Here is a 12,202-nt window from a genome sequence, read left to right as displayed (position 1 = left end):
CATGGTATAATTTCAATTCTTGTAAACTTATGAAGGGCTGTTTTGTGACCCAGTATATGATCTATCTTGGAGAATGTTCCATGTGCACTCGAGAAGAAAGTATATTCTGTTGCTTTGGGATGCAGAGTTCTAAATATATCTGTCAAGTCCATCTGATCCAATGTCTCATTCAGGGCCCTTGTTTCTTTATTGACAGTGTGTCTAGATGATCTATCCATTTCTGTAAGTGGGGTGTTAAAGTCCCCTGCAATTACCACATTCTTATCCATAAGGTTGCTTATGTTTATGAGTAATTGTTTTATATATTTGGGGGCTCCAGTATTCGGTGCATAGACATTTATCATTGTTAGCTCTTCCTGATGGATATACCCGGCAACTATTATATAATGTCCTTCTTCATCTCTTGTTACAGCCTTTAATTTAAAGTCTAGTTTTTCTGATATAAGTATGGCTACTCCAGCTTTCTTTTGGCTTCCAGTAGCATGATAAATAGTTCTCCATCCCCTCACTCTCAATCTAAAGGTATCCTCAGGTCTAAAATGAGTCTCTTATAGACAGCAAATAGATGGGTCTTGTTTTTTTATCCATTCTGATACCCTATGTCTTTTGGTTGGTGCATTTAATCCATTTACATTCAGTGTTATTATAGAAAGATACGGGTTTCGAGTCACTGTGATGTCTGTATGTTTTATGCTTGTAGTGATGTCTCTGGGACTTTGTCTCACAGGGTCCCCCTTAGGATCTCTTGTAGGGCTGGTTTTGTGGTGACAAATTCCTTCAGTTTTTGTTTGTTTGGGAAGACCTTTGTGTCTCCTTCTATTCTAAATGACAGACTTGCTGGATAGAGGATTCTCGGCTGCATATTTTTTCTGTCTAGCACACTGAAAATCTCGTGCCAATTGTTTCTGGCCTGCCAAGGTTCAAAAGAGAGATCAGTCACGAGTCTTATAGGTCTCCCTTTATATGTGAGGGCACGTTTACCCCTTGCTGCTTTCAGAATTTTCTCTTTATCCTTGTATTTTGCCAGTTTCACTATGATATGTCATACAGAAGATCGATTCAAGTTACGTCTGAAGGGAGTTCTCTGTGCCTCTTGAATTTCAATGCCTTTTTCCTTCCCCAGTTCAGGGAAGTTCTCAGCTATTATTTCTTCAAGTACCCCTTCAGCACCTTTCCCTCTCTCTTCCTCCTCTGGGATACCAATTATGCATATATTATTTCTTTTTAGTGTATCACTTAGTTCTCTAATTTTCCCCTCATACTCCTGGATTTTTTTATCTCTCTTTTTCTCAGCTTCCTCTTTTTCCATAACTTTATCTTCTGGTCCACCTATTCTCTCCTCTGTCTCTTCAAGCCGAGCTGTGGTGGTTTCCATTTTGTTATGCATTTCGTTTAAAGCATTTTTCAGCTCCTCATGACTTTTCCTTAGTCCCTTGATCTCTGTAGCAAGAGATTCTCTGCTGTCCTGTATACTGTTTTCAAGCCCAGCGATCAATTTTATGACTATTATTCTAAATTCACTTTCTGTTATATTAGTTAAATCCTTTTTGATCAGCTCATTAGCTGTTGTTATTTCCTGGAGATTCTTCTGAGGGGAATTCTTCCGCTTGGTCATTTTGGATAGTCCCTGGCATGGTGAGGACCTGCAGGGCACTTCCCCTGTGCTGTGGTGTATAACTGTACTTGGTGGGCGGGGCCGCAGTCAGACCTGATGTCTGCCCCCAGCTCACCGCTTGGGCCACAGTCAGACTGGTGTGTGCCCTCTGTTCCCCTCTCCTAGGGGCGGGATTCACTGTGGGGTGGTGTGGCCTGTCTGGGCTACTTGCACACTGCCAGGCTTGTGATGCTGGGGATCTGGCGTATTAGCTGGGGTGGGTAGGCAAGGTGCACAGGGGCAGGAGGGGCAGGCTTAGCTGGCTTCTCCTTAGGTGATCCACTTCAGGAGGGGCCCTGTGGCAGCGGGAGGGAGTCAGATCCGCTGCTGGAGGTTTGGCTCCGCAGAAGCGCAGAGTTGGGTGTTTGAGTGGAGTGAGCAAGTTCCCTGGCAGGAACTGGTTCTCTTTGGGATTTTGGCTGGGGGATGGGCGGGGGAGATGGCGCTGGCGAGCGCCTTTGTTCCCCACCAAACTGAGCTCTGTCGTCAGGGGGGTCAGCAGCTCTCCCTCCCCTTGTCCAGCCTTCCCGCTTTCCGAGCAGAGCTGTTAACTAATGACCTCCCAGATGGTAAGTCCTGCTTGCTGTGGGAACACAGTCCGTCCGGCCCCTCTGCTTTTGCCAGCCAGACTCGGGGGTTCTGCTTGGCTGGCGAGCCGCCCCTCAGCCCTGTCTCCCTCCCGCCAGTCCGTGGAGCACGCACCACCTTGCCGCCCTTCCAACCCTCTTCAGTGGGCCTCTCGTCTGCGCTTGGCTCAGGCGACTCCATTCTGCTAATCTTCTGGTGGTTTTCTGGGTTATTTAGGCAGGCGTAGGTGGAATCTAAGTGATCATCAGGATGCGCGGTGAGCCCAGCGTCCTCCTACGCCGCCATCTTCCCTCCGATACAAATATCATTTTTATATAGTTGTGATTATAAGAAAAGTTTCATTTTATACGTTTCAATCAATGAACATTATAAGAATTTACCATGTTTGCTAAACACTCTTGCTAATTATAGATTTAATGAATAACTGATATTTTATCCAGGATGTATATCATAATCTACATGTATTACTGGACATTGTTTTAAATAATACTAAAATGAGCAAATTCGTTCATTTATGTATATTTTTTCATTGGCTTACATTCTTTGCCTAAATTTATAGGATGATAGCTATCAGGTGAAAGAGTAAGAACATTTATATGTTTCTACATAATTATTGCATTATTTTTTTTAATTTTTTAATTTTATTTTTATTTTTTAAGCAAAGACTATTTTTAAGAAAATATGTTTTCTCATTTTCTATTCTTGACATAAGTTTTAATTCTTCCCCAAACCTCCTGAACCCCTTTCAGTGTCATCCAAAACCTGAACTTCCTCTATTTCTGGATCAAAAATCCATTCACAAATGAGCTGTGCAATTCGATCACCCTTTTTGACTTCAAACTTTTCTTTGCCAAAATTAAATAGTACAACACCCACATTTAGTCTATAATCTTCATCTATGACGCCAGCTCCTACATCTATGAAGTGTTTCGCAGCCAAGCCAGAACTGGGAGCTACTCTTCCACAGCACCCAGAAGGAAGAGCTATCTGAATGTCTATTTTCACGAGGGCTTTTTCCACAGGTGGTTCTGTATAATCATAGGCACTGTACAGGTCGTAGCCCAAGCCCTGCGTGGACTCCTTACTCGGGGCGGTGGCATGCTCAGAGAGCCGGACAAAGCCGGGCCGCTTGGTGTCCTCCGCAGGCGGAGGCTGCTTTCTGGGGGTGATGGTGGGTGTTGCTTCAGAGCAGGGCATGGCAGAGCAGAACGAGAGGAAAGAGGGAACAAGTGGACTCCTTGCATTATATTTTTTTAAAGTAATATCAATTCGAAGGCCAAGTTTCAATTAATTACTCTAACAGTTTCAAACCATTATCATTATGTATTCTAGTGTTTGGCCTAATTTAATGTATATGTAACATGATACTCAAAGAAGTGGTTTTTGATTTTATGATTGCTAGGGAGATCACATATATGTTTATGCAATCTGTTTGAGATGATTTTTGCTCTCATGGTCATTAAAAGCTGGTTTAGATAATTAGATGAAAATATTTTTATATATGTGTTCTTTTATGTAAACCCAGGTTTCAATCTGACACTGTAAATACTCAGTTGAAAGGATATACTTTAACATTTCTTAGAGGCAGGTCTGCTTACTCTGAATTCTTTCTGCTTTTATATATCTGAAAGTGTCTATTTCACCTTTGTTTTTAATATGTATTTTTGCTGTGTGAAGAATTCTAGATGACAGTATTTTTCTTTGAGTATTTTAAACGTTTTCCTTCTCACTTACATTGCTTCTGATTGAAAAAATCTCATGTCAAGCTTTTTTAATTTTTATTTGTCGTGTCAAACTTTTCTTTCTTACTCTGCATGTAATCTGTCTTTATTCTCTGGCTGCTTTTAAGATTTTTATACCACTGGTTTTAGGCAATTTGATTATGATGTGCTTTGGTGTGGTTTCTTTTTATATCTGTATTTTGGGTTGGTTAAACTTCTGGGAAATGAGCTATTACAGTTTTCATCATTTTTTGAAAAGTTTCAGCCATATTTCTTTAAATATTTTTCTGTATCCTCCATCCCTTACCTTCTTCAGGGAATCTAATTACATGCATTTATGGCTACTTGAAGTAGTCCTGCAGTTCACTGATGCTTTGTTCTTATATACATATATATATATATATATATATATACATATATATATTCTATCTATCTATCTATATCTATATCTATATATAATTATTTTAGATAGTTTCTTCCTATGCCCATTTTATAGATAATGTTAAGGGGAAGTAATTCAAGGTCACTGAAAAAGACCGGATTACAACCCATATATCTTGGGTCTCACTCCAGTGTTTTTTATTTTTACTTTTTTAACTTAAATCAAGATTTAGGCTTACAGAATCAAAATATCATTCAGACAAAAATAAAATTTAAACAAGTTTCTTTGTGTCATATATACAAAAGCATATTTCTTACTCTTCAAACTGAATTTTTGGTGTTGGGAAGTTATAACTGGACACATAAACTTAATTATTTACTGTTAGGCTTTTATGTGGCAGCACCCAAACATAATTCTTGTAGAAAACTTAAAGCATCTCATTTCCACACCCTAATCTTACAGATAGTAGAGCGGCTTCACTCTGTATGGCCCCAAATAATAGAAATCTGGTGTTTTATCTGTTAAGAGACCATGTACAAAGTTGTGACCAAAAAAAAAAAAGCCAAGGTTGGAGGTTGATAAGGATTCTCTGCCCATTGCTTACTTCTTGGCCAACTACCCCTTTTATATAGGTCATCTATGCCATCCTACTTCCTGATCCCATCGCATACTCACATAACTTATTTAGCTTCCTCCTGGAAATTGAAATTTTACTCATAAAAAACTGACCTCATTCTGGGTTTAAACTGATTCATTAATGACAGCAGAGGGATTAAAATAATCATAAAAACCAATTTTGATACTAGATTTGTGCTACAGATATTTTAGACATTGTTTCATTTAAATTAATCCTTACAAAAATAAGAGGAAGATACTATTAGCTTGTTTGCAGATGAGGAACCAAAGCTCATAGAGGTGAATTGAAGTGATGGAGTTAGGATTTAAGTGCAGCATTTGGACTAGAGTGTGCCACTTTTCCCATTCAACTACATTTTGTCTTAAAGATAAAGATGAGACTACACTATTTTAAATCGTTTATGTTAACCTTATTAATGATCTCATGGTAGGAGTATATATTATTACAGGGAATAAGCTTTAATTTAAGTGGATGCAGTTCTGATTGATCTTAGATAATAGTCAGGAACTGGTAATGTTTATGAAGAATCAGGAAAGACCAGACTCTGTGTAAGGTGTCCTATCCCACGAAAAACCACCTTAGGAAAGCCTATACTCCTATTGTCCTTCAAGACTTTCCCTCAAGCCCTGCCTCAGCCTCAGAATATGTCTTCTGGCACAGGTGAAAATGACCAGGCATCCCCCTCTAAGCTATCATGACAATGAAACAGAGCATTTAGACACAGGTTTCAACATGTAAAAACACTATTGTTAGTGCATATGAAAGACATCCTTCACCTTTATTCCACCTCTTATTCTTACTTTATCCCACTTCTCACCCATCCTTCACAGAAACCCTATTTCTGTTTATCATTTCACCCCTCACCTTGTCTCCTTTCTTCACCCTATCCACAGGTGTGAGAAGGCCCAAAGATGGAAAAGGGATCAAGGATAAGTTGAGACAATCTGATGTTTATGTCTTAGGTAAAAGTTCATATTTAATGGTTTTTGTTTGTTTTTGTGCTTCAGGATACATGTCAAAATACTAATCAAAAATAACTGAGAAAACAACCATTTCAAAAAGTTGTGTTCCATAATTTATAAGCTCTGGTATGTTCTTTCTAAGACACTGGCACTCTAGCTTTTTTGGGGGGGTTATGGGACCATGGACATGATTAATTTCTTCAATAAACACTAAGGGAAAGCTGCTTTTGTGCCTATAGTTGTGCAAGTAGTGGTATAAATAGAGTTCAACACCATTCCTTACCTATAGAGAGTTTCCAATGCAGTGTGAGAGATAAGCGTTGAACAAGTAGACCTGCAGACAAATACACATTTACAGATTGCATAAATGTTTCCAAAGAAATGAATAGAGCATTTGTAGATGCTGGATGAAGCAACATGATGATGGTGGAAAAGTGGTGGTAATTGTGAAAATCTGGGAGCAGAAGATAAAACGTTGACAACCATCCATGATCTATAGCCTTTATCACATGCAGGCTTCCTCACATTTTCCCTCTCCCTTTGCTAATCGTCATGAGATCTTCCAGCTTGTTCAGGCCATATCCTACTTTTAAAGGTACTCAAAAGGGCCTATTTACTCTGATATTTTGTAGAAGTGCAGTCTTCACTCTTTGCTCTTCTTAAGGCTCAAAACGAATACCTCAAGCCCAAAGAAAACCTTATCTAGCCCCAAATTCTCACAACTTGAGCACAACTAATGTGGACGTTATTTAACATCTCTATTCCCATACTACTTCTGCTTTGGATATGGATCCACTCCAAGCTGTTGATGTCTTTCCTGTCCTTTTGTTTTATTATTCCTATGGGCCTATGGCAGGTCTCCTGGGTGGCTTAAGTTCATTGCTGCCTTTCTTTCCTGGAAAAGGCTCAACTAATATGGGACCCACATCAACAAGGCCCTAAGGAGGCTCAACCTAGTCTGCATTTAACTTTCCAAACCTATTTTAGGAGTCACCTCCATTTTCCTTTGTTTTGGCCTTATCACCTTTCAGGTTTCCCTTTGCTCAGTGCATATTTGCCTTATAACAGTAATATACTGTATTAAAATTGTTTACTCATGTGTTTCACCCTTAGACTGGGAGTTTATTGAAGGCAAATATAAGATTTGATTTATTTTGTTTTCCAAGTAACTAGCACAGGGCTTGATAAATAAAAGGTAGAACTAAATTCCAGCTGCTGTCATAATAGATTCTGTTACTTTCTCTAGCCTATAAATATTCATGCTCTTTTAACCCAGTAACTCTACTTTTATTAAAAACATTCAGGAACACCTGGGTGGCTCAGTCCATTAAGCATCCGACTTCAGCTCACGTCATGATCTCATGGTTCATGAGTTCAAGCCCCATGTCAAGATCTGTGCTGACAGCTCAGAGCCTGTAGCTTCAGATTCTGTGTATCCCTGTCACTTTGCCCCTCTACTGCTCATGATCTCTCTCTCTCTCTCTCTCTCCCTCAAAAATAAACATTAAAAAATTATGAAAACATCCAAAGGAAATAATCATAAATGAAAACAGATTTATATACAAGACTTCTCATTGTAGTGTTATTTGTAGTTGTGAAAAATTGTAAGTAATCTAAATGCTCAATAGTAAAGAATCAGTTAAATGCACTGGTACTATTAAGCTGTTAAAATCATGATTTTGAAAACTATCAACATGGGAAAATGTTCAAAATATGTTCAATGAAAAACTTGTTATAAAGCCATTACAACAAATTAAATGTACTTTATGATCTTAAATTTGTAAAAAGCAAAATACACACACACAAATTACATATTATACAATACGAATTAAATATAGAGAAAAGGAAATTCACCAGCACTTTAAGAGTGGTATTTGGCAATTATATGTTTATTTTTTCTTTATGTTTTTATGTATATTCCAAATTATTTACCATGAATATATGTTTATGTTCAGAAAAAAAATACTAAGTGTATGGAACCCATAACTGATTATATATCATTATGTATGATCTAATCGAAGCAGAATAAATTGGCATGGTTGACTGTCCTAGTTCTGGGCTTAGCACACATATTGATGTAGCTGGTCCCACTGAGTTGACTGGACGCCGTGTGCCACTATTGACACTAACCTAACTGTAGTGCTCATTGGTTTCTGAAGCCCTTAAGCAGTTGCTACCACATTCCAATCTTTTTCCTGTGCAGAAAATGCCTTTCTTATTTTTTTTTCAAGTGTCAACTCAACTCACTTTGAATCCTTTTTCTTTTTTCTATTCTTTGGGGGAAAGAGGGTTGGTAAAGACATCTTCCTTCTGCCTGATGCAATCTGCCTATTACCAGGCAACTAGGACTTTGGAGAGTCATGTCTTAAGATAATTCTCTTGTACAGAAGACTAAAACAAATGTAAATTAATTAATGTGGATTAATAAAATGGAAAGTGGGGAATGTAGACAAAATGAAGCCAAACAATTTTTGCATATGATTAAAAATTATTGAAATTCTGCTTCCAAGTCCCATTAAAAAAAAAAACTTGGAATAATATCAGAACAAAAGAGAACCTTGCTGACCCTGGCATGGACATCCAGGGCTTAAGGAATTTCTAACAAGTCTTTGGAAACAGAACTTTACAGAATAAGAGTTGAAAGCAGGTTCTGGCACAGCCAGAAATTGTCTAAACTGGAGTTTCACAGTAGTTTAATTCCTGCTATCACACACATTCTCTTTTTTATAACTTTTTAAAAAATTTATTATTTTAAATTTACATCCAAATTAGTTAGAATATAGTGCAACAATGATTTCAGGAGTAGATTCCTTAGTGCCCCTTACCCATTTAGCCCATCCCCCCTCCCATAACCCCTCCAGGAACCCTCAGTTTGTTCTCCATATTTACGAGTCTTTTCTGTGTTGTCCCCTTCCCTGTTTTTATATTATTTTTGTTTCTCTTCCCTTATGTTCATATGTTTTGTCTCTTAAAGTCCTCATATGAGTGAAGTCATATGATTTTTGTCTTTCTCTGACTAATTTCACTTAGCATAATACCCTCCAGTTACATCCACATAGTTGCAAATGGCAAGACTTCATTCTTTTTGATATATATAATACTCCATCACAAACATTCTTTACTGTGGGTAAAAAAACAGGACTAGGTTTCCCACAGAAAATCATGCATAACAATTTAGAAGTGGAAGGATTATGATCTAATTAGATCCCCTCCCATTATACAGATGAGGACAATGAAGCATACAGAGAGTTAGGACATAGTCCACGTTCTCCAAGTCAGTCAGTGTGAGAGGAAGATCTGGGATCTTGAGGCTCATCCTCAGGTTCCATGGAGTAAACCTATGTCTGTGAGCTAGACTGTTATGCAAGGCAAACTACATTTTGGCTTAGCACTCTATAGATACTCTGTCCCAACTAAGGGCAACATTCAATAGACTCCCTTGTAGTTAAGACTGGCTTTCCTCACCCATCCACATCTTTAAGATGCCCAGATTTTGTTCTCGTTATTAATGTTGGATTTACTTACCAAATAAAATCGTCTCACCAACTGATGCCACCCCTTTGCCTCCTCACATGGAGCTGATTACAATTCCAGCCTTTGAAGACAATCTTAATTGCTCAGTTTTATAATTCCTGGAACACGGGCTAGGAAAATGTTTAAGTGTATACTCTATAATGAAGTGATCTAATGGGGTCTCCTTTGCAGAAGTCTTCCAACGTGTTGAGTAGTTTCTGTAACAACAGGGCATATGGATCCAGGACACCAACTTTGGAGGATGTTTCACTCCACCAAGATTAGCTATCCTTCTATCCCCCTTTCCCACTGAGAACATTTTTTTTGGTAGAGCCACAATGGCCAGGTTTGAAATCTGAAGCCATGGCACACAGTGACCAAAATATTCAGCCTGGGTTTTGAGATACTCAAAACAGATGGTTCTTTGACGTCTTTTTGGCTTCACAACTATTCTCATTCTCTTTCTTCTTAGGCCAGTCCTGTAAACAAGCAGCCAGTTTCCTGTCCCAAGGTAGATGGAAATATTTTCATTGAGACTTGTGCTAGGACATTTTAGATTGACAGTTTCTTGTTTGCTGCCTCTTTGGCTGGTATTGTGTTTACAGCTAGCCCTGGAAGATGAAAACCAGGAATCAAGTTAGAGATATGCTTATCTGCTCTTGGCTCCCAATTGTGGTAGGAGGAATAGTTAAAATCACTTAAGTCTGAATGCCTAGACTAGGAGAAAATCGAATAAAGGGACGAATTCATGGTGTTTTTTAGTTAGGTGTGAGGGGGATAGTAGTGTAACTAAAATGTTTCCCTGAAGGGGAACTGATAGAGGGAAACCAAAAGTGGGAGTGAAAACAATGGACAAAGAAACACCTCAAGAGTTAAACTTGGTGTATTTAAAATGGTACTGGGATGAGAGTTTGGAGACCCGGGCTCTGATATATAGGCTCTGTGTGACTTTAGGTGAGTCTCTCTTACTATTTCCTACTATAGTATTTTCTCAATGCTTCATTTGTTCATCTTTAGCATGAGAGTATTGACATAGATCATTTATTAAGGGTACTCCTAGCTTTGGTCTTTGAAGATTCCAGAATTACAAGAGCAGTTCTGGCTCTCCCACTGTCTTTGGCCTGGCACATCCCAGCCTTGTAAATGAGAACTGCCAAACCTTGGCCAATAGCAGAAATAGAAATACATAATATGGTATATGGACTTTCCCGTGAGTAAAAATGCCAGATAAAAGTTCAGTGAGAGGTACTTAGCCCCACAAAAGTAAAGAGAGGTCATGGAAGGGAGGAGAAGGAAAACACTCTTAAGATAACAGCCAATGAGAACAGGGGAAGCTGATAAAGATTACTGGGCTGAGGGCTCTGGAAGGAGGTCTCTTTTTTAGAAACAGTTAACGTGCCCATCCTGGCTGGGGGACGGAGAGCAACTTTTTATTCATGGGTTCTGCACCACCTTTCGGAAACTCTGAGGGGAGATTCGGACATGTGATTGTTCATTATATTCACCCTGTCATTCAACAACTCAAGAATTCCAGAGGCTTCTCATGACTTATTGATTTATGCATCTGTCCAGTCTCCTTTACTCAGGTTTCAAGGCTAATAACTCTATTTTTCTCCTTTTCTCCTCTTTCTACAAAAGACTCGTATTTCTTAGCCTTCTTAGTCTTTTGTAGATCAGATATTCATAGAAGTATGATCATAATCACTGTTCCTACACTGGATTGGAAGTCAGAAAATATGGGTTGTGGTATTCTGATACTTGTGCTGTCATCATAGGATATGGAATTGAGAAAACTGTGTTGAGTACACCTACTATATGTCAGAAACTGGTGCCTACCTTTTCCGTAGATGCTTCACAATTAAATGGTACAACAATCCTTTTAGTAAAATATTGTTTTCTTTGACTTACAGATGAGGAAATTGACACTAAGAACAAGGAAGGATCTTGGCTTTGGTCTTTCAGGGATACTTTGGCAGAGTGAAGCTCTTTCTAATATAATATGCTTCTTCTCCTCTAAAAAAGAAAAAGAAAAGAATTGATGAACTTTTTAAATTAAGAAGTACCAAATGTAAATGAGCTTAAATTTCAGTGAAAGAAATTAAGTTTGACTTAAATAAGAACTTCCTTAGAGTTAGGGCTCTTGGACACCAAAACCATCTGACAAGAGCCTTGTACTACCTCTTTCTTCAACAAATGAATAAATTATCTAGAGTCCCCACCTCCATTTAATAGTCTTCTCAAACCCCAGTATTGAATGAACCATATTAGTCACTTGGTGCACTTTTCACTTGATTTTCAAGGAGTCAGGAGGAAGGACAAAATATCTTGAAGTAACTTCCCCCACGATTAGTGTTTGCTTGCAGCAAGCACATGGACCAAATGTTAGGTTGATGAAAGCGACAAAGCTTTCTGAGATTGACTCTGGAGGGGAAAAAAAAGAGAAAGTGACAAAGCTAGCCTTGAGCTGGGCTTAGAAGGAGGGTGATGAGACACCTGCATTTCTTGCATTGATTGGATTAAGCCACATGCAGTGGGAGCTGTGGAGGCAAAAACAACAAGCAAGGAAGACATAACTTCAAGAGTCTTTCCTTCCCATATGTATCAAATATGTGGAATTTAAGAAACAAAACAAATGATCAAATGGAAAAAAAGAGAAAGAGAGGCAAACCAAGAAATAGACTCTTAGCTATAGAGATCAAACTGATGGTTACCAGAAGAACAGTGTGGGGAAGATGGGTTAAATAG

At 38.6% G+C, this 12,202-nt stretch overlaps 1 protein-coding gene across 1 annotated transcript; it reads right to left on the bottom strand.

Annotated features, from left to right (window-relative positions):
- Positions 1-2,956: 2,956 nt before the first annotated feature.
- On the bottom strand, positions 2,957-3,439 carry LOC101085353 (deoxyuridine 5'-triphosphate nucleotidohydrolase, mitochondrial-like). Its single transcript, XM_045050379.1, has one exon. The coding sequence runs from the start codon at positions 3,437-3,439 to the stop codon at positions 2,957-2,959; it is 483 nt and encodes a 160-aa protein (XP_044906314.1).
- Between the last annotated feature and the right edge of the window lie 8,763 nt (positions 3,440-12,202).

This window comes from Felis catus, chromosome X (assembly GCF_018350175.1).
Source record: "Felis catus isolate Fca126 chromosome X, F.catus_Fca126_mat1.0, whole genome shotgun sequence".
Taxonomy (NCBI): domain Eukaryota; kingdom Metazoa; phylum Chordata; class Mammalia; order Carnivora; family Felidae; genus Felis; species Felis catus.
Note: the sequence above shows the minus strand (reverse complement) of the source record. Positions and strands in the feature narration are given on the sequence as shown.